At 42.6% G+C, this 23,557-nt stretch overlaps 1 protein-coding gene across 1 annotated transcript in view; it reads right to left on the bottom strand.

Moving 5' to 3' along the window:
• LOC128405547 (filaggrin-like) overlaps positions 1–23,212 on the bottom strand; it is a 62,768-nt gene extending 39,556 nt beyond the window's left edge. Inside the window, exons 1-2 of the mRNA XM_053372303.1 lie at positions 22,566–23,212; positions 7,971–8,185 (exon numbers count right to left, since the gene is read on the bottom strand). Of these exons, the coding sequence (XP_053228278.1) occupies positions 7,971–8,185; positions 22,566–22,901 (551 nt within the window). The 5' untranslated portion in view covers positions 22,902–23,212. The remainder of the gene's footprint in view (positions 1–7,970; positions 8,186–22,565) is intronic.
• Between the last annotated feature and the right edge of the window lie 345 nt (positions 23,213–23,557).

Here is a 23,557-nt window from a genome sequence, read left to right as displayed (position 1 = left end):
TTCATCTCATGGACTCAAGGCAGCATATATGGTTCTTCCCCACCTCATTTCATGCTAAAAACAGCTTTGTGAGGTAGCTTAGGCTTCAAGACAGTAACCAGCCCAAGATCACTGAGTGAGTTTTGTGGCTGAGTGGGTTTTTGAACCCTGGCTGCCCAGGCCCCAGTCCAGCACTCTAACCAGTACAGTGGTACCTCTCGTTACGTGCTTAATTCGTTCCGGAGGTCTGTTCTTAACCTGAAACTGTTCTTAACCTGAAGCACCACTTTAGTTATTGGGGCCTCCCTCTGCTGCCATGCCACTGCCGCGCAATTTCTGTTCTCATCCTGAAGCAAAGTTCTTAACCTGAGGTACTATTTCTGGGTTAGCAGAGTCCGTAACCTGAAGAGTCTGTAACCTGAAGCGTATGTAACCCAAGGTACCACTGTACACCAGAGTGGCTCTCATGTTAGTGTCTGCACGCAAGTGTGATGACATTAGCCTAGTGGATGCTAGCACTTTCTGTCTGCTGCCTTTTCTTATTTTCTCAGCATGGGCTCATTTGTGTTGTCAGAAAGAAGGGGTGGGAAAGCTGTGGCCCTCCAGATGTTTTAAACTGCAGCTCCCATCAACTCCATTGACCTTCTGCATGGTCAATAGTCAGGGATAATGGTGTTGCAGTCCAGGAACATCTGGTGGTTCCCCACCCATGTCATGAAGGATGCCCAGAGCAACCTCTAACACATTGAAAAATAAACAACCAAAGATAGTGAATATAATCAACACACAAGACAGAAGCAGCCATTTTCAGTCCAAGACTGAAGTTTTCAGACTGTGTTCCAAGGAACCCTGGGGGCTAAGAGGTTTATTAATGAGAAAGCCATTTCCGACCTAGGAGGAGAGGGGGTTGCAGGCTAAATCCCTCCACCCACACACGCGGGGGCGGGATCTTGCCCCCGCGCGGACAGGGAATCCCCGGGCGTGTCTGCCATCCCGTCCGCCAATCGGCGGGCCCGGGGAGGCGGGGCCTAGCCCATTTAAGGCCAGGCATGCCCGGGGACCGCCCTCTTTTCACCTTCCCCAATGGAAATGGGTAGTCCGGTAGAGGACTCCGGGGGGGCGTGGCCTTGTCCGAAGCCTAGGGAGGTAAGGGCCCCCGGAACGCCCCCAAGCGGTGACACCCGTGGGATCCTAGTTGGCGTACTTCAACAGGACTCCCACGGCTTGTGGACAACCCTTCCCGGTCCCCATGCCGGGTAGACGATAGGAGCCAATGCCTAAGGCCAATACCTTTCAATTCTGTAATCAATAAAGTTGTGGCCTTTTTATGCCCATTAACCTTAATCAATGTGTCCAGTGTCTTCATTTCTCATGGGGGAGGGGACTTGCCACGCAAGAGCAGCAATGGTGGACAACAGCTTGTGCACCTTTAGCAATATATCCTTGCAATGTGTAAGCCGCCAAGAGTGGCTAGGGAAACCCAGCCAGATGCATGGGGTGTAAATAATAAAATTATGATGCTGATGTGCCAGACATTTTGGCTATACTCTCAGTTCTTGTGGAACACATAGCTAAAAATAATAGGTCAGGTGCGTTGACGCTTTGCACAAATTGAGGAATGCACCTAACAACATGCTCGCCAAACCTTTGCCATGTGCATCTGTTCCCTGAAAGGCAAATTTATGTCAAGGATTCCTTAAGGGAAGAGGGTTTTGAAGCCCACTGATCTGATAGTTCCTGGAAATTCAAGTGATCAAGCGGGATGCAATCATGAGGACATTATCACAGCTTTACATTGCTGCAGAGAAATAGAGCATTGAACATATCCTCCTGACGAGAATTTGGATTCTCTTTCACTAGAAGATGGGAAACTGTGACATATGTAAGCAGTATAAAATTTGCAATGCTATGCACATGTGATTCTGCAGAAGTAGCCATATCCAGCTTACTGATTTTATACAATAATTGGTAAAAGTATTTGACACAATTCAAAAGGCTTGTGTACTTGGTGTAAGTGTGTGCCAAAGACACAAATATCATACACTCCAACATTTCTCCAATGAAAATAGGGACATCCTATATAATAATAATAATAATAATAATAATAATAATAATAATAATATTTATACTCCACCCATCCGACTGGGTTGCCCCAAGGCCTCTGGGCAGCAGCTTCCAACATATATAAAAACATCTCTGAGGCAAAGTCTCTGGGACATATCACACAGTGATCTCCGATCTCAATCTCATGTTATCTGTGGCCTGAAGCAGTAGGAATTCACTATGGGTTCGATTTTCAGACACCTGCATATCTTAGAAATCTGTCTGTACCAAATTATCAGCGTCTTTTCACAAAAGCCAGTTTAAATATATTTCCATCAGAAGTGCTAAATGGCAGATTGAGAGGCATCCCTTATCAGAATAGGCTCTGCGCATGCTCTCAGGATGTCGATTGTATGAATCATATCCTACTACATTGCAGACAATATGAGCAAGCTAGGGATCTATTGATTAAACCCCTACTGGCAAATTGGCCTGGTAAATCTGAAGCCTACTACGTTAAATATCTTCTGGATGACAAGTCTAATGATATCACAGTGGCTGTGGCAAAGTATCTTTCGGTAGTCATATGTATCACAGATCATCATACTCAAGACTAAACAAATATCAGCTTGGTCTTCCTCTCCCAGGGGGTTGTCTGTATGAATCTGTATTTTATTCTGAATCTATGTTATGGGTCTTTGGAACCGCAATAAAGATTTATTATATTATATAAAAACATAATAAAACACTAAACATTAAAAAAACTTCCCAATACAGGACTACCTGCAGATGGCTTGGGGAGTTGGATAACGTCATACCCTCCAACATTTCTTTGATGAAAATAGAGGCTTCTTAAGGAAAAGCGGGGCATTCTGGGATTATGTCAAAAACCAGGACAGCTTCTGTAAATCTGGGACTGTCCCTGGAAAATAGGGACTCTTGAAGGATCTGAAATATCCTTTGCTTCAAAAAAGCATGGCAGTTTCATCTGCACTAATATCACTGCTAGTTAATGGGGGGAGGGGAGGATCTTAACGAATGTACTTGGAATACACTGACCTATCACAATCTACCTTTGACTGCAATAAGGAGACCATGATAAAATATTGCTCCGCTACTAATATCAGCCCCACTTTACTAAAATCTAAAATGGTATCCAGGTTACTATGGAGACTCAGGATATTTTTTCTTTGTGACAGTAGACTGGGGCCTTTGAACAATCCAGTAACAAGTCAAGCTGGTTTGAGCTGAAGTGCAGTACTATATTAGGAGAAAGTCCCTTTAGCATGGCTTCAGGTTTTTGAGATAATTTTTTACAACGTTAATAAATATGTAAAAGGCACAGCTTTCAGAGTTAACACATTATATTTGAATATAGTGGCACCTTGGTTCTCAAACTCCTTGTTACTCAAACAACTTGGAACCCAAACACTGCAAACCTGGAAGCAGGTGTTCTGGTTTGTGAACTTTTTTCAGAAGCCGAATGTGCTCTCTTTTGAGTGTTATGCTTCCGTTTTGAGTGCCACACTTCCGTTTTGAGTGTTACGCTTCCAATTTGAGTGCCACGCTTCCGTTTTGAGTGTTACGCTGAGGTCTGTCTTCTGTTTTTGCTATTTATTTTGCATTTTTGTTTTTGCGGCTATTTTTTGTTTTTGTGACTTTGTTGAACCCAGTTCAGCTACTGATTGATTGATTGATTGATTGACTGCAGTACATTATTGCTTTAATTTTGTGTATCAATGGTCTTGTTAGTAAAATTCATGTTAAATTGCTGTTTTAGGGGTTGCTTTTAAAAGTCTGGAATGGATTAATCCATTTTGCATTACTTTCTATGGGAAAGTGTGCCTTGGTTTCGGAACACTCTGGTTTTGGAATGGACTTCCGGAATGGATTAAGTTTGAGAACCAAAGTACTACTGTATATGGATTTGGTAAACTTGGAATATGTTGGCACCAATTGCAATAGCTTGAGACTGATCCAATAGATATCTACCTACAGTGGCATCTCTTGTTACATACAGGCTTCCAGATGATACCAAAGTCAACCAAATCTGGCTCTGTGCTGTTCGCAAGAAGCCAAATCAGAGCAAGAGAAAAGCTTCCTGCCATCCCTCTGAGATGAACAGTTTAAATCCATTTCACAGGGCTGAACAATTGCCAAAATGGGAAAACGCACATTTTCCAAGTCATTTTGCACAAAAAGCCTCCGTTTTGGTTCAGCTCTGTTTAGAAAAGGTGTATATTTCTTACAAGTAAAGTTTTTGGGTGGGGGTGGGGATATTTCTACTGAAAGCGCTATTTCTAGACCAAAAACCAAAACAGGAGCATACCGTATCTTTTGCTCTATAGACGCACCTAGTTTTAGAGGAGGAGAACAAGAAAAAAAAAATTCTCTCCCTCTCTGTGCAGTGCCTCTCCAGCAAAGTGGGAGGAGAAAGGGAAGGGGCTCCATTTCTCCTCCCGCTTCGCTGAAGGGGCTCTGCACAGCTCTCCCTCTCTGCACACCACCCCATCAGTGAAGCAGAAGGGGAAATGGAGCCCCTTCCATTTCTCCTCCTGCTTCGCTGAAGGGGCGCTGCACAGAGAGCGAGAGCTGCTCAGCGCCTCTCCATGGCTTCAGGGATAGCCATGCCAAGCCTCTTCAGGGGAGGGGGAGGATTCCTCCCATTGCCTTGAAGAGGCTTCAGGGATAGCTGCCCAACCTGCATTCACTCCAAAAGATGCACACACATTTCCCCTTACTTTTTAGGAGGGAAAAAGTGTGTCTTATAGAGCCAAAAATACGGTAATTTGTGCAGCCCTACATGTAATGCAGCTTGGAATCAATATTATGCATGGAATAAAGGAAGAAAAGAAGCAGAAAAGAGGAGAGGACTGTCTGAAAATGATTGTTGCATGCATATTATTGGCAATTGGTTTAATTGTGCAACACTTTATGCATCTAGTCCCAGCCCGCCACCAGCAGCCACATATTTTCTACCTATTATGTTTTCCAAGCAGAAAATCATGATTTTCATGACATCTCTAAATAAAACGTGCTGGTCCAAAACTGAGAGAAACCTTTAGTCAATTGGAAAAGTGATCAGAAGCCCTAAGAATCAATTTGAAATGCATGGCCCTTGGACAGAAACATTTAATTTACTCTCAGATGTTGTTATGAAAAGAACAACAATAATATCTTTAAAAGTAAATTTCACAGGTTTTAACTCTACAGCTAAATATGTTGCTGGCATATTTTGTTTTTTTTGGTTGTTGTTTCCCTTGGGAAACATTGCCATTGTGTAATAACGACAGCCTCATTAGTTTGCTTAATGACTGATGGTGTCAGGGGATATCTTTTCAAAGTTCTGAAACTGGATCCTGGCATGTTTCTCTTGCTTCAGTGAAAGTAAAAGATATTCAAACCTGCTCAAGAGTAATAAAAATAAAGATCTTAGGAGCGGGAAAGCAGATCTAGGAAAACATCTAGATGGCTTTATTTTTAGGAACTGGGAATGCCTTCTCATACCAATGGTTTAACCAAAATGACCCTGAACATCTGGATTGTTGGGCTCATAGGGTCACCTGGATGATCTCCCAGATCTACATCCCCATTCTCAAGATCTTTGTTCCACGATTTGTGTCTGCTCTGCCAAATGGATGTGAAAGATATGGTGTCAAAAATCCCACCGGCCTCATTCTGCAGCATCAAATCACCCACCATTCCATCTGGCAATCCAATTCCTCTTTTATCTAGGTTGGTGTGACCTTGAGAATACTTACTTGCAAATAGGGCTTATGACAGAGATGGCTGCATCTATGTATCTTTTTTATTTTTAAGACTATTCACAGGTAGGTATGTTATTATTTATCCATTTTTATTTACAACTCCTATAACTGCTAGGTGAAGAACAGAGGGTGCTTATCTATCTATCTATCAATCAATCAATCATCTATCTATCATCTATCTATCATCTATCTATCTATCTATCTATCTATCTGTCTGTCTATCTATCTATCTATCTATCTATCTATCTATCTATCTATCTATCATCTCTCTCTCTCTCTCTCTCTCTCTCTCTCTCTCTCTCTCATCTATCTATCTATCTATCTATCTATCTATCTATCTATCTGTCTGTCTCAAACCCTGCCTGAAGCCTTGCAATCTAATTATAACAGGACAAGATAAGGAGGGAAATGAAATGAAAGTAAAACAATGACTGACCAAATAAGTGCATCCTTAAGTCACTTGTGAATATACTAACAGAAGAGGAAAAACTGGCTGTTGGGTGGGGAGTCCTAGAATCAGGAAGCTGCCAAGGAAAAGGAATGTAGGCAGGAAATACAAGTACTAATATCAGGCTGGTATTAGAAGAGTGCAGACTCCAGGAAGGAACAGAGAGAAAGAATAGCTGAATGTTGTAGGAGGAGTGAGACTGAAGGGTAAGTAGACTACATTTACACATAATTAATTACACATTAAGCTCCCTTTGCTTCTCACGTTTCCTTTCCATTTGGCTGAACTTTGCACATTCAGCCAACATGCATTATCTAGCAATCAAGCTAACAATTGGAACAGGACATTAAAATACGGTTCACAAAACCAAGTCTAAAATTAGGGGTTTTGTTTGTTTCTCAAAAGAGAACAAATCTCTTCATGCATTGGCAATCTGATATTGGGTGCCCAGCTGAGCAGATCTCAACAAAAGAAGAGGCTCAATGCTGGCGCAATGAGCTTGTGGCCATTGCTGTTGTACTAGAACCCTACTATGCCTTATTTACAAAGTTATTGTACTACCAACCTTACTGTATGCTTGTGAAACATGGACCACTTATAAACACCATCTCCAACTCCTCAAAAGATTCCATCAATGTTGTCTCCAGAATTATTTACATATCACTTGGGAAGACAGGCAAACTATGCCAGTGTACTGGAAGAAGCAAAGATCACCAGTGTCAAAGCAATGATTCTTCAGCATCAACTGTGTTGGACTGGTCATGTTGTTTGGATGCCCAATTATCGCCTTCCAAAGCAACTGCTCTATTCTGAACTTAAAAATGGAAAGCGTAATGCTGGTGGTCAACAAAAGAGGTTTAAGACAAATCTTTAAAAATGTAGTACAAACACCAACAATTGGGAAACACTGGCCTGCGAGCGGTCCAATTGGAGAACAGCCTTTACCAAAGGTGTCATGGACTTTGAAGATGCTCAAACTCAGGAGGAAAGGGAGAAATGTGCTAAGAGGAAGGCACATTTGGCAAGCCCTCACCATGATCAACACCAGTCTGGAAACCTATGTCCCCACTGTGGAAGGACATGTGAATCCAGAATTGGCCTCCACAGTCACTTACGGACTCACTGTCAATGCGAAGTGATTGGCGAAGATGAAGAAGAAGAAGAAGAAGAAGAAGAAGAAGAAGAAGAAGAAGAAGAAGAAGAAGAAGTCTTCTGCAGTGCTTCAACAACACTGGCGTTGCTGAACTCTCACCACATTTTCTTCTCAACTCCTATGTTGTGCAACCATGCAAGTGCATGGTTTTTACTTTAGAGAATAAAAATACGTATTAGGGGCAGTGGTGGAAGCAGTCTTCTGAATGTCAACCAAAGGTTTGTTGGAGAATTATTGCCTCTTGAGCACAGGACAGAATGGTTATATTTCATTTTACAAGTCCTCTAGAAACTCTCTCTCTCTGTAATGACATCTCAATACAGGACTATCTGGAGGGGATACAGCTGTGAAGTATGAAGGTGTAATCTTTGAGGGGTGCACAGAATATGCAGAAAGATATGAATTAAGAGACAAGGAGGAGAGAGATGCTTTATAAATATGTCCACCAAACACGTGAAAGACCTAGAACAGGAGTGGGGAACCTGATCATGGCCCATGGACAGGGATGATGGGAGTTGTAGTCCAGCAATATCTGGAGGGCCACAAGTTCCCGATACCAGACAAAGAAGAGAAGACTTACTTGTTACGGAAGGCGTCCATGGCATCCAACACTTCATCAAGTTCTGAATCCAGCTGTTCTTTTTCTGCATCAATTGATCGAACCTCTAGGTTCAGCCTGTTCATGTACTGGTCGTAGAGGAGTTTGATATCCAACTCAGAAAGGGAGTTGTCTTGTTCTTTCAAAAAGTTCCATCTCGTGAGAAGGACTTGGTTGTGCTGTTCTAGGCTCTGGACCTGTGAGGTTGTCAAGAAACGGAAAGATTAGACTACAGTGATCCTCTTCTCTACCTTTCATCACTAATACAGGAGTTACTATATCCAAAATAAGTCCTCAAAATTCTTATCCAGCCTTTTGATAAAGCAGCAACAGCAACCCCACCAACCCACATTACACCTAAGTTTTGTTGCACAGTGCAAAACCATTACCCCGAATTATATCAATAAGGAACATATAAAGACATCTGAAATTAACACCCTTTTATTGTGTGGGTTTGTTTATGTGTGAACTTTTGGATCCCATCCAGGACCAAATAGTCTCCTACCTGTAATGTAGCTATTTCATTTAAGTATATTGCATTGTACTGTACAGGCAGTGTTTTTTCCTTTTCTTTTCAGGGGGGTACTCAAGGTTACACAGTACCGGCACTTTATGGGGGTTGTTGTTGTTGTTAAAAAGTGTGGCACCTATTTTTCTAGAAAAAAACCCACTGCATACACGTAATGTACGTCTATTATAGAATGGTATGATATTTTCATTTTTTGTTTTGTTTTAATTGCCCCAATCTTGGTATGGCTCACCCATCACACAAAATGGAGGCACGACCCTAACTTACAAATAGAGCTATATGTGCTGCCACTGTTGTCTTCGTACTTTCTGTAGTTGCCCTTGAATGGAAAGCCATCTGTTTGAAACCCTTTTGGGGGTGCAGAGATGAGGAGAAATGAAGACAACAACTTTCAGTGTTGCTTTGGAACTGCATGATACACTTTCCACTCTCCAGTCCCTTACAGATCCAATCACTTTCAGCCACTTCCATGGCCTCGGGGATCTGATACCTCCCTCCCTCCCATACCTGACAATATTCAAGATAAGGAACACTCAGACTGATTAACATTTGTGCATTTACCTAGATCTCTGCCTAGCACACCACACTGTGAATATTTCCAGGACCATTTGTCTGTTTCGGTACAGTGTTACTTGCCTCAAAAGTCTCTTCAGTATCTGCACCAAATACTCTTTAAAGTAAAGATAAAGGCAGCTTGGCTTCGTGTTTCATGAAGCACTTCCAAGAAACTTTAAAGCATTTTTCAGATTTTTCAAAAGCACTAATTAACAGCTGCTCCTTCCGTAGTGCAGCTCTCTCCACACAAATCCTACAGCTGAGAATTGCCAAAGCCTCCATCACTGAGGTTTCGTTTCAAAAGATGTAGCGAGCATCTTACCCAAGAGGGCAGTACCAGAAGCCTCTGGGCAAGTTTCTGGATCGATATCTTTTGAAGGTGTAGGCTTACTTTCCTCCACAGGTATGAGAACTATGCCAAGAGCAAAAGCCCTTTCTCTTGGGTGTGTTTTTTTAAAAAACCCTCATCTTATTCTAGAACTGTACAGAATGGAAAGGAACCAGAAAGGAGGAGAGACCAGAGATCAACCCAGTTGATAATTTGTGTGAGAGAGCCAATCACTTCTGGCCTCTGGCCACACAGCCACCTGAACTTTACTGTACCTTGCAACCAAGCTGAAATGTGTGGTAACCTTGATGGTATAGTAAAGCATGCCTCACTGTACAACAGGGTATTATAGGTGACTGTAGACAACCTACAATGAACTTTTACATGACTGCCACACCACAAATAGGTGTCCCAAGCCCTTCCAAAGTGCACAATGATAATAATCTGAATCCTGAAATACAAAATAATGGATAGTTCATGGACAGGGGAAAAAACAACCTTCTCATCCTTTGAACCTCATCCGAAACTCAACTTTTCAATAGTACAATGTGAGGGGGTAAATACAATCATTAGATCCATGCTTCCTAGGTGAAAAACTTATGGGAAATGAGATACAAAGATTTACTGGAAAATAAAACCCCAAGGTGGTTGTCACCAATGGAAGCGAAGGCTCAGAAAAAGCTCAATATGGAGGCCAAATGGCCGAAATATTGGGAAATATTGGAACAAGAAGGAGACAAACTGAAATTGCAGAGTTTTGAGAAATTAAAAGATAAAGTGCGAGACTGGCTTCATTATTATCAAATAAGAGAGGCCTATAATTTGGATTTAAAAAAAATGGCTTCCAAGTGGAAAAATCAAAATTGGAAACAGAACTGTTAGATCCCAAAACTAAGATACTTTCAAGAATGTATAACTTGCTGTTAAAATGGAATACGCAGGATGAAACGGTTAAATCTGCTATGATCAAATGGGCACAAGATATTGGTCATAACATTATGTTTCCTGACTGGGAACAGTTGTGGACCACCGGTATGAAATTTACGGCATGTAATGCCTTAAGAGAGAATATTATGAAAATGATTTACAGGTGGTACATGACACCAGTCAAGCTTGCAAAAATCTATCATTTGCCCGATAATAAATGTTGGAAATGTAAAGAAAATGAAGGTACATTCTTTCACCTTTGGTGGACGTGCCCAAAGATTAAGGCTTTCTGGGAGATGATCTATAATGAAATGAAAAAGGTATTTAAATATACCTTCCTGAAGAAACCAGAGGCCTTTCTCCTGGGCATAGTCGGCCAATTGGTGCCAAAGAAGGATAGAACTTTCTTTATGTATGCAACAACAGCGGCAAGAATACTTATTGCAAAGTATTGGAAGACACAAGAGTTACCCACCCTGGAAGAGTGGCAGATGAAGGTGACAGATTATATGGAATTGGCGGAAATGACTGGCAGAATCCGAGACCTGGGAGAAGAGTTGGTGGAAGAAGACTGGAAGAAATTTAAAGACTATCTTCAGAAATACTATAAAATTAATGAATGTTAAAATGATGTTGGATTGAAAATAAGTGGCATTAGCAACAAAGTTAATAAGAATATACAAAAATGAATTGATAATGGATGAAAATATAGAGTTATAATATGTTAAGATACAGAGTTAAGATAAATGAAAGAGGGTAAGGATTTGCTGATTTGATTATTTAAATGGGAATACAAAAAGGGGAGGTGTGAGGAGGCCAAGGAAATAAGCTAATGAGTTTAAAGTTACAAAAAACTGATTTGTTTTTAATTCTTTTTTAGCTATTTGTCTTTTGTCTTTTGTATTTTTATTCTTCTTTTTTCTTTTTTATGTATTTTTCTATGTTCTCTTTTTTGTATCTTTTTCTTTTTATATGACCATTTTTATTTTGTAAACTTATGTTTTTGTAAAACTTCAATAAATATCTTTTAAAAAAAAGAAAAAGAAAAACTTATGGGAAATGATATATAATGAGATGAAAAAAATGTTGAAATATACATTTATAAAGAAACCAGAAGCTTTTCTACTGGGTATTGTAGGAGGTGATGTAAATAGAAAAGATTTTAAGCTGTTTTAATATGCAACGACGGCAGCAAGAATATTATTGGCACAAAAATGGAGGCAAGAAGAATTACCGACGAAAGAAGAATGGAGGATGAAATTGATGGCCTATGCAGAATTAGATAAATTAACAGAAAGAATTCAAAATCTGTGGGACCAGAGATTCACAGAAGTCTGGAGTAAATTTACGGACTATTTGAAAAGTAATTGTGATGATCAGATTACGTTTGTAGGTTTGCAAGAAGTTTTGTGAGGTGAATTATTTGAATTATTGCAAAAATAGATAAAGGGGAGGATGGTTAGCTAAGATATTTAAAGGCAATATGAATTTAAGAAATGCAGAAGAAGTGGTAAGAATGGTGGATCATCAGAGGTGCTGATGGAAGTCCAAAAATAGATTGTATAAGATGTGAAGTTTTGTGATATGTATTATAATTTATATGTTAAAAATTAATAAAAATTATTCCAAAAAAAAGAAAAGAAAAAAGATCCATGCTTCCTAGTGATCCATTGGGTTATCACAACTGGCTCTGCAATGCAAATTACATAAGATTGTATCCGGTGCTCATCCTGTTTAGAACAGACCCACTGAAATTAACAAGCACGGCTTACTTAGGCCCATTTATTAAAATGAAAAGGTAGAGCATCTGCTTTGCAAGCAGAAGGTTCAGGTTCAATCCCCATCATCCCCAGGTGAGGCTGGGAGAGAACCCTGTCTGAAATCTTGGAGAGGCACTGCCAGTCAGTGTAGACAATACTCAGCTTGATGGACCAGCTTCCTGTGCTCCCGTATTTATAGAATTACAGTTGGATGCAACCCATAATTGTTGGTTGGGCTAGAGAATATAAAAGCCATGAACCAATATCAACTTGTGCATGTCAAAGAAGAAGTTATGGACAGGCACCCACAATTTCACTGGCCAGAGTACCAGAGGCGAGTGCCCCTTGGTCTCTGGCAAGGAGGAACAACACCCAGCAGACACCCAAAGACTGTTTGTTGAAGGGAAGAAAATGATACAGGTGTTTGTCTTACTGTTTCTTCCTTTCTCCCAATTGCATTGCAAGGGAAGGGCAACTTAGCCTTCGCTCTGTACTTGCTCAAAGCTTGAGCAGGAAGAAGAGTCTTACATCCAAGTTTGGATGAGATAAGGATGAGCATGAGGCTGAGGAACACTTGCTGTTTCTTCCTTCTCCCAACTTCTGTGCAAAGGGCTTGGTGGAGACGTAAGGATGTTTATCTCTTGCGTGTATCAGATAAAGTACAGCAGGAGTGTCACTTTCTGCATCTTATCTTATGCAAATAAGATGCCTCTCTTCTTGGGGTGGGGGCACAATTTCATTCCAGCTGTGCAAGTTTTCTTACCACTGCCACACAACTGCGGTTTTCAGTAATCCCATGCTGACGTCTTACAGCTGCTTCAGTCTACAGTATTACTTAATCTGGCTTCAGATTTTGAAACCCACCACTGCAAAACAACCTAAATGGGGTTCACCGGTAGCATTAGATAAGCAGAATCCAGGCTGATTTCAGCACAGATCAGTGACTAGCAGAGGGTGGATCTGTCAATGTTGGTTTATCTCGGTTTCTCATGTATCCAGTCTTCAGTTCAGTTCCCCACATTTCCACATCAGTTTGAAAGTTTTTAAAATGAAAGATCCTCATGAAAATTCACCAGCGTTTTAGAGTACATTTCTTCTAATATACACATTTTTGCATGCAATTTCTCCCAATATAATGCATTTCTGTATACACATTTTCACCTGATCAAGAAAAAATGTATACATTTCTCAGTTGCAGAACTAAGTTGTAAAATTAAGAAAAGTGAGATTTGAAGGATCGCTTTTTGTTCAGGAAGTTTCAATTAGGTGGACTCACATGCAAACACAAACTATTTTCTCCCCATCTGTATCAGTGACTCCTCTCCACAAACTGAAGTGAAAGGAAATCAACAGAGGTGACATGGGCTTAGGTAGCCATGACTGTGCATAGCTAAATCAAAATCCATTCACTGGGTCTCCTCAAAGAGTTGCAGTTCTACTTCACCAAACATCCTCCACCTAGTTTCCCCCTTTCTTCTTCAGGGAGAAAACGAAGCCCCTAGTTTGTGAACATATTGCTACACAGCAAACAATAAAAATGTATTAAACAAGCCTCTATACATAACAACCCACTGACAGTTCTTGCATTGAGTTCAACAGATGAAGATTTGAACAAGTTTGCAATGAGTCAAGAAGGAAAATGGCAGTCCCTATAAACTTCAGTGCAAGCCTCACATGTTAAGTTTTCATCAAAACATGTCCACATTTCTTGATTATTGGCTTTAGTTCAAGCTGCTGTGATAACAAGCCTGTCAACCTGTGTTTAGAGAGTATTATCTTTATCCAAAGATTGCACATGATAGAGAATTCACCCCCTCTTTTGGCAACCTCTTCCTTATTTAATTACCACCATTGGTTCCTGCTTCCAATGTTTGTTTGGAACTGCCAATGAACAACCAAGGAGAGATGTCTGATAGCATTATTATACAGCACCTAGAGGCTCCAAAGGAGATGGTTGTCCTATTGAGCAATCACTCATACTGGCATAAAAGGAGCACAAGTTCAAAAACAGCTCCAGTTAAAGAGAGACACAAACTTGGAAGGAAATGGAGTACGCATATAGACCAATAGAAAGAAAAAGGAGACACCTCCAGTTCCAGAGTTAATTAATCTCTGCTTTGTGAATCCAGCCTAGGATCATTATCATACAGCTATCTGATTTATAGAAGATAAAATTCAGATTTTCTGAGTTTCTAGCCAAAGAGTAGTGCATTCTGTGATGACTGAGCAGTGACATGCCCTTACTTAGGCAGTGTGACATTCTAACCCTTGCCCAAACTTGATGCATCACTGATCTGTTATGCTTTGGGTTTAACAGCCTTAATATATGCCTGATTCTGGCATGAAAAACTCTCCCCAAATGCTTCTCTGAATACACATAGCTGCCTTGTATGACTCAGGCTGCTGGTCTGTCTAACCTGCTGGTAGTAGATCTACAAGGCTCTCCAGCGCTTCAGAGAAGGATGCTTTGAGTGTTGCCACCCAGTATGGCCAAGCAGTCTCTTTTCATACCAAACAGCCCTGTATTTCAAGGGGTGCCCAGGGAGATGCCCTCTTTCCATGTGGCCAATACTGGAAAAACAGGATGAGAAAAGATGAGAAGATAAGTGGTCACCTTAATTTAAAGGCAAGCCACAAATGAATCCTCAAAGTGCCCTGGGTGGGAAACAACCCCATTTCAGTTCCATTTCCAGGGTCAAGGGAAGGAAAAGGAAGCAGCTTTGTTTCTTGGGAGCGTTTGAGGTTTCAGTCAGAAAGGAGATTCCACCTTTGAGGTTACAATCTGAAAGGAAGAATTTTCTGTTGGCAAGAGCTGCTAGACAGTGGAAGGGACTGGCTCAGAAGCTGCTGGGGTCTCTTTCATTGGAGGTTCTTAGGCAGAGGTTGGGTGGCCATCTGTCATGGATGCTTTGGTTGAGAATCCTGCATTTCAGGGGGTTGGACAAGATGACCCTCGGGGTCTTCTTCCAACTCTACAATTCTATGACAATTCATGCAGTGTGGTGGCAAGCTGACAGTGGCAATGCTGCCCCAATGCATTTTGATGCTCTTGGCAAAGAACAAGAAGCCCCCCACACGCTGCTCCACATACAAAACCCAATAGGGCTACCACCTGAATCCCATTTCAACACTGGCAACAGGGCAGGGCAGTCTGTTCCTGAGAGCAGCAGCTTATCATACAGACTACTTGACCTACATGTCTCTGGTCTCCAGCAGCTCCCTGGTGCTCCCTGTTCTTCAGCATCTGCTACCTGAGGCAGCTCCCTCATTCTGTCTAATGGTAGGCTGGTCCCTGGCTGAAGGCTTTCCTTTTGCTTAATTAAGTTTAAAAAGATAGACAGACACCCACCAGCCAACATGTCTCATAGTACGATTCCTCCCTCCACCTGAAAGGAATCATGCAACTTATTTCTTCTTAATTCAATTTTTAAAGCAGCAGAAGGGATAACAGTGAGATGACTGACAATGAATAGGGGTACAAAGTAAAAGGGAAAGTGATATTGGAGCAGGGTGGGGAACTAACTGGGATTTTAATTAATGAAAGGAGATTTGGGTAATCTGGAAAAGGAAATTAATGGGAGAATTTATTTGGGGAGATTTAGCTGGAATGCTCCAACTACCTCACAATTGCACTCATTTCACACGCTAGCAAGGTTATGCTTAAAATTCTACAAGGAAGGCTCAAGCAGTATGTGGACCGAGAACTCCCAGAAGTGCAAGCTGGATTTCGAAGAGGAACCAGAGACCAAATTGCAAACATGCGCTGGATTATGGAGAAAGCTAGAGAGTTCCAGAAAGACATCTACTTCTGCTTCATTGACTATGCAAAAGACTTTGGCTGTGTCGACCACAGCAAACTATGGCAAGTTCTTAAAGAAATGGGAGTGCCTGATCACCTCACCTGTCTCCTGAGAAATCTCTATGTGGGACAAGAAGCTACAGTTAGAACTAGATATGGAACAACTGATTTGTTTTTCCCAGTACTGATGTATGGAAGTGAGAGCTGGACCATAAAGAAGGCTGATCGCCGAAGAATGGATGCTTTTGAATTATGGTGCTGGAGGAGACTCTTGAGAGTCCCATGGACTGCAAGAAGATCAAACCTATCCATTCTTAAGGAATCAGCCCTGAGTGCTCACTGGAAGGACAGATCGTGAAGCTGGGAACTCCAATACTTTGGCCACCTCATGAGAAGAGAAGACTCCCTGGAAAAGACCCTGATGTTGGGAAAGATGGAGGGCAGAAGGAGAAGGGGACGACAGAGGACAAGATGGTTGGATAGTATTCTCGAAGCTACCAGCATGAGTTTGACCAAACTGCAAGAGGCAGTGGAAGACAGGAGTGCCTGGCGTGCTCTGGTCCATGAGGTCACGAAGAGTTGGACATGACTAAACGACTAAACAACAACACAATCGGCTTACTTTCTCTGAAATGTAAGTAATTATTTGAAAATTTGCCTCTATACTTATAACCCTGCTACTGTTACATGAGGCTGGCCATTTCTTTCCTATGAAGCTGGACTATCTCATAGCATAGCTAGTGCCCAGCCCTATTACGGCTGCAGAAGTGAAGTTGCTTGATGCCACACTGGAGACAGGAGAATTTTTTCAACACTGACATGCTGAGACTGGGCTTAAGTGCCAACCCCAAAGTGATTCTGCCTAGCAATGTGATACTGCAATGTAGCTGAAGGGCATCATGTACAGTTTTGCTGGTGCAGCAGTGCTGAGCGTTGGATTACAAAGTCATTTGTATCATGCCCATTTGGTGGGGGGGGCAGTATTAGACTGAATAGTTTCTATGGTAATTTAAATGTCCAAAATGCGTTACAACTCTTTTATCTCCTCCAACAATTCCTGGTGGCAGGCATACTCATTTTATACATGGCGAACAGAGATTGAGAAAGACTGGCTTGCCAAGATAACTCAGTGCTCATCCCTCCCACTTCCCGAAACTTGAAGAATTCCAGCCAGGCACTTTTGTGTAAAGACGTATGAACTGGCTGATCTCAGATATAGCACACAAATCTTGATCACAAGAGGTGGAAAGTGGGCAGGGTGACTTCTCCAATCATAGAAATAGCTGTCCACTAAATCAGTGGATAGGGATTTAAATCAGTGGATAGGGACGCGGGTGGCGCTGTGGGTAAAACCTCAGCACCTAGAACTTGCCGATCGCATGGTCGGCGGTTCGAATCCCCGCGGCGGGGTGCGCTCCCGTCGTTCGGTCCCAGTGCCTGTCAACCTAGCAGTTCGAAAGCACCCCCGGGTGCAAGTAGATAAATAGGGACCGCTTACCAGCGGGAAGGTAAACGGCGTTTCCGTGTGCTGAGCTGGCTCGCCAGATGCAGCTTGTCACGCTGGCCACGTGACCCGGAAGTGTCTGCGGACAGCGCTGGCTCCCGGCCTATAGAGTGAGATGAGCGCACAACCCTAGAGTCTGTCAAGACTGGCCCGTATGGGCAGGGGTACCTTTACCTTTAAATCAGTGATTGGCTGGTTCAGCTGATTTGTTTCTGTTCTCCATGTGAGCACTTGTGTGCAAGAAATGATTATAGGAAGTGTCCTCCAGGGAAGGAGCTGCTACAATCTGAATTTAAGGACCCCAAACTACATGTTAGACAGAATGTGCATCTTCTGCCAGTGAAAGCTACAGCTACACATCTCTTTCCTCTTATACTGCCCGTAACATTTAAAGAAGATGCCTGACTCGATGGTGTCATGCTCAGTTATCCACGCCCCCCCTGCAAAAAAGGCAGCACCTGATGAAGGGATGCTGTTGCATGGAAACTCTGAGCATCATCTATTGCACGGGTGTCAAACACAAGGCCCGCGGGCCGAATCCGGCCTGCCAGACTTCGTCATGTGGCCCGTGTAGCCGCCGCCGGCCGCCAGCCTTCACCTTTTATTCTCGCTTTTTTTTTTTGACAGAAGAAAACCGCCTCTTCAGCGCATGCGCGGCAGCCTACAAGCCAGAGAACGTCTGCCCTCTAGCGGCGCCGGCCATTCTACACAGGAAACCTCCACTTTACATGCATTCAGGAAACCTCCACTTGTTTTTATATTGAGCGCATGCCATGCTGTGATGTGACAGATCCAACGGCTGCCTGAACAACCGGCCCTTTGAGGGTGACCAAACTGCTGATGCGGCCCCCCGATGAATTTGAGTTTGACACCCCTGATCTATTGTGTTATGCATTTTCTAAAGATTACAGCAAATCACCCTTTTCCAGCATGGTTTCCTCCAGAAATTTGGGGTTACAAATTCCATCAGCCTTAGCCCCAAACATCTGGAGGGCACTAGGTTAACGAAAGTTGTAGTAGAGAGGCATGGGAGGAAAGACTTTGATTGGCAGCTGCCTTTCAGTCCTTATTAACATGTACTTTGACTTCCAGACCCACAAAAACAATGTGTGTTGCAGAGGATTCTGGTGAGGGTTGTACATGCAGGCTGGTGTCCAGACCTGCCCCTGATGAGCTGTGATTGTACCCTAAAACATTCCCAGCACCCTCCCTTGTAGCTTTATATTCCAGGGAAAGATCTGCAGCGGTGGGCAAGCTGCCTTTCAAGGACAGCTGTCAACCATTGTTCTTTCTTCATGGAGTAATCCCAGACACATCTCCATGGAACTAAGGACCAACACAATTTGACACCATTGAGGGCGATCACTTTGGCTCCTAGTGTGCCTCCTGTTTCTTCAGGAATGAGTTTAAAAATCCATATATGGTCAAAAAGCCAGATCAAAGTTCAGTTGCATTTGTTTCCAATAGCTCACACAACAGAGAACATGCCTGCACATTTATCCATTTGCATGTCATAAACACTGGGTGTAGTATTCACATAACTGAGGAATAAACAGTGTCTCTTAAAATGAAATCACAGTGGTGCCAGTGTGTGTGTGTGTGTGATTTTTTTGGTTTTAAGATTGGCACTTGCTGCCTACATTAGACACTTCAGTGAAGCAATCCTTGCAGAGATTACCATCTGTTTACGGAACATGAGGGCTTTGCAGGAACCTGCCTTGGGTAGTTCAACTATTTCGCTTTGAAAACAACCTTCTGTCTTGCCTATAAGGTCTTAGTATACCACAGCAGAGAGGTGGTGGGGAGGTAATTGTATGCTGCTGCAGTAACATTTCTTCTTCAAACTTCTAAAGGCTCTCATTCTGGTCAAATCTAAAGGACCTCTCCTGTGATCTATGAAAAGTACCCATGTGCTTTTCCCTGCTGAAAGTACCAAGGAAGATCACTTGGTGTTTTCCTAACTTCATAAGGCTATATGTGGTGCCTGGCAAAGGACCTTCCTTTCATCAGAGGTAAGGCCTTATACCTATTGTACACCTTGAGCAGAATGTGCTGGAAGATAGAGGTGTTTGCATCAAAAGACCTTCTGCGCTTGCCAGTTCATTTCCATCCCCAGTTAAGGTCCTGGTTTGGGCCTTTATAGCCTGAAATGGCATAGGTTTGAGTATCTGAAATACCATCTTCACCTCCATGAAGCTGCCCCTCAACAAAGATTGTCACAGGCCCTTCTGTTCCAGATGCTGTTGCCCTCTGACATTAGGCAAATCATGGCTAACAGAGAGAGAAGGTGCCTTCTGGGTGATAGCACCAATATTGTGGAACTCCTTTCCTAGGTACTTACTATATTTTGGCATCAGATAATGGCTGTTCCATACTCTCAAGTACTAGAACCTGGGAAACCAGATTCTACGTTCAGCCATGAAGCTTCTAAGGTGACCTTGGGCCAGCTATCAGCTGTTCGACTAACCTATCTCATAGGGCTGTTGTGAGGGGGGAGGGACCTATGTATGCCACCCTTGTGCTTCTTGGAGGAAAAATGGAATATACATGCAATAAATAAATATTCAGCATTTTGATTGAATGGTTTTTTGGGAGCTCATGGGTTTTATTCACCCACTGCCTTTTTTTTTTGCATTATTAGTGCATGGACTTTATTAATTTGCTGCTTCTACTGTTTGTATCATGTTTGTACTATTATAATTACAGTGGTACCTCTGGTTGCGAATGGGATCCGCTCCGGAGCCCTGTTCGCAACATGAGCAGAATACAACCCGTGTCAGTGCGTGCGCAGGTCGCGATTCACCACTTCTGCACATACACGTGACGTCATTTTGAGTGTCTGTGCATGTGCGAGCAGCGAAACCCAGAAGTAACCCTTTCCAGTACTTCCGGGTCGCCACGGGACACAACCTGAAAAGATTTAACCTGAAGCGTCTTTAACCCGAGGTTTGACTGTATTATAGTCCTGACGATTTTGTTAGGTGCCTAGAACAGGCTGCAGAAAAGCATGATGAATGAATGAATGAATGAATGAATGAATGAATGAAACCTTTTCTTTAATCCACTTCAGACAGTAGGGTGGTATGTAGGGGACATGTTTTTGAATGCTCCTCTCACAAACACAAATAAATAGCTCCCTCCATGAAGTAAACTAGGACATCAGGAATATTCTCTAGGATTTGTTAGTTTATTACATGTTTGGAACTTTTAACTTTGGAATGCATTTGAGAACATGGCACCCCACCACATTCTGAAGTGGTACAGTCTAGAATTCTGTTATCTTATATCTTCTTGCCTCTATCCTCATGCCTCTTTTATTTCCAGTGGCAACAGTGAGGGATGAAGGGCTAGTTAGAGGGTAGGAAGGGATGACTGAATGGCAACTTTTGAGTCCTCTTTGCTCTTCTCTTCAAATCGTTCAGATGCTAATAGAGCAGCTGACAAGGTACAAACTAAGAAGCTGAATCTATCCTGCTGACTGAAAACTTGTTTAATAGACATTACCTTCCCAAGTACCCATAGTTGCATAGCTGCATTTTGGAGGGTATGTAGTTGCTGCATCTCTGTGAGTGGGATGGTTAGGATCTTTAACAGAATTCTCCTGAAACTACAATCCCCATAATTCCCTGGGAAGCTGCTCAACAGAGATCCTCAGAAGAGCATTTTTGTCACCCTGGGGGCCTATCATGCGACTATTTTGAATGCACTAATAGACAGTTGTTATCATTCGTCACATAACACCTAGTCATCTCCTTTTAAGGAAAATGGTGGTTGCATCACCTTTCATCTCCGCTCTGACTGAAATTTTACTCTATGCAACATGAATCATATCCAAAACATATATTTAAAGGGGGAAAACACAGCTCTCATGATTCTTTGATGGAAGCCATGGTATAAATGTGCTTTAAATGTTTATGTGACTCTGGTCACGTATTACATAATGCCTGCAACGTTACTTGTGAATAGTGAGTGACATAGCCACTCTCCCCATGTGTCTGAAGGTTTGTGACCTTTTGTTCTGTTTGCAAATATTCCCTCCCACCCCATGATTCCTCTTCTGTACCATCCCACTGTGGGTGTGTTTATGTAGCTCTTTTAAAAATTGTGGGCAACTTTTAAGGCTATCAAGGGACTGGAACAACCCCCCTATGAGAAAAGGTTTTGATGATTGGGCCTTCCTTAGTCCTGGGGGGAGGGGCAGGGAAAAGGCAAGAAAAGGGGCACATTATCATAAAAATTATGCATGCTATGAAGGAAGTGGATAGAGAGAAGTCTATCACCCCTCTCTCATAACATTAGAAGCACGGGATTTGGCGAAGGTCAATGGTGGGAGCACAGGCAAAAGGAAGTACTTTTGCATAGAGTCTATAGTTAAACGATGGGATCCACTGCTACATGATGTGTCAAAGGCCACCAACTTTGACAGCTTCGGAAGAGGAATACAAGGAAATCAAAGGCGTGGAGAAAAAGTCTATCAGTGGCTACTTATGTTGGCTATGTTCTACCTCCACTATCAGAGGCAGTCTGCCTCTGAATACCAGTTGCCGGGGATCACAAGCAGGCAGGGTACTGTTGCACTCATGTTCTGCTTATGGGTCTCCCACAGGCCTCTGATTGGCTGCTGTGAGAACAGATGCTAGACTGGATGGACCATGGGCCTGAACCAGCAGGTCTCTTGTTGATGCCTAGCCATTATTGCAAACCTAATTATATTCCTTTGAAGATGTACACTTTTAGTCTCCTAAGCTGGAGAACCTATTTGTTCTTATTTCATTTGTTAAAAAACCTGTAAAGGGCAACCATCCACCACCCCATAAACACACAGGCCAAGGCTATCCCCACCTATTACACCTGAGGACTGACAACAGTACTTCACAACTGCTGTTGGCTTTGGACTAGTAAGACTAGAAATAAAATCTTGGAACTTATATTGTGTGGCATTAGATAGTCTCTGGACTGCGCCAGAGCTGTCCTGGTACCTGAAGCAGAGAACTGAAATTACAGCAATTAACAGCAACATACACAGGTGATAACTTGCCACCCTACAATGGTACCCTAAAGCTGCCACATGAAGCAGCCACCTAAAGCAGCTCTGTCACACTGTCTTGCACACTGGTCAATACAAAGAGAGGCATCATCTTACCTTCCCATTCAAATAATGGTATACAATCTTACCTTTCCAATTAAGGCGGCGAATTGGTTATTGAGTGTCCTGATCTCATCTTTCTCCTTGGTCTTTATCTCCTGCAAGGAGGGATCTATATCCAGGTGTAGCGGAGTCAGGAGCCGTTTGTTGACCGAAACCTTTGGGTAAGAGCAGCGGCTGTGTCCGGTGAGGCTCGAAGAGCTGAAGTTGTTCCTGCTGGTGCTCAGCCCCATGGGGCTGCTGCAGGCCCCATACCTTGAAGAAGGGGAGCACGAACGCTCTCTTCGCATGCCAAAAGAGCCTCCTGGCGAAGCGAAAGAGCTGCTGTTGCTACGGCTCCGGAAGTCCCTCGAGTGGCTAGTCATTGCGGCTAGAAGGAGGCCAGATGAAGCAGTAGGTACTACCGAGAAAGAGAAGAAGCACACCAGGGAGCAGAGCAGATTTCAATTCCTGTCTGCGCTGAGCTCAGTTTAGCTAATGAATTACAAACACCTGTTCTGCTATGTTCATAAAGTAAGGAGGGTGTGACTGTTGATGTAATCCAGATCAACCTGTTGGCTTTCTCTCTCCCCCTCCCTTCCTCCTTCCCGCCTGCCTTTTGTAGTTTTGTTTGTGAGGTGAGCGCACATGCACAGGCACTTGTAGTTGAAAAAGGGGGAAAAAACAACAACTCAAAGCAAAAATTACTCACTTTGCAACCATCTAGATGCACACACAGTGAGGGTGGAGAGGCTTCCTCGGTCTTAAATGGAAAAAGAGAGTTTTGGAAGGTTGACTGAAAGATCACACAAGAGCAACCGGCCGAGAGTAGAACATGCCAGGATGTTTTCTCAATTATGACCCAAACCCCGAGTGAATCAAAAGAAACATGTGGTAAAACTATGCACTGATTAAGGAGTGATTTAGTATTTCCAGTTCATTCCTTTTCAGGCTGTTTGAATGCTAAGAGATAATCACAAGGGCCTTCTATCTCCTTTTGTCTAGTAGTTAAAACAAGGCGGTTGTGAATTCATTTTAAATG

The sequence above is a fragment of the Podarcis raffonei genome, chromosome 2, assembly GCF_027172205.1.
Source record: "Podarcis raffonei isolate rPodRaf1 chromosome 2, rPodRaf1.pri, whole genome shotgun sequence".
Classification (NCBI taxonomy): domain Eukaryota; kingdom Metazoa; phylum Chordata; class Lepidosauria; order Squamata; family Lacertidae; genus Podarcis; species Podarcis raffonei.
The sequence above is the reverse complement of the archived record's forward strand: the minus strand, read 5'-3'. Positions and strand labels throughout refer to the sequence as shown.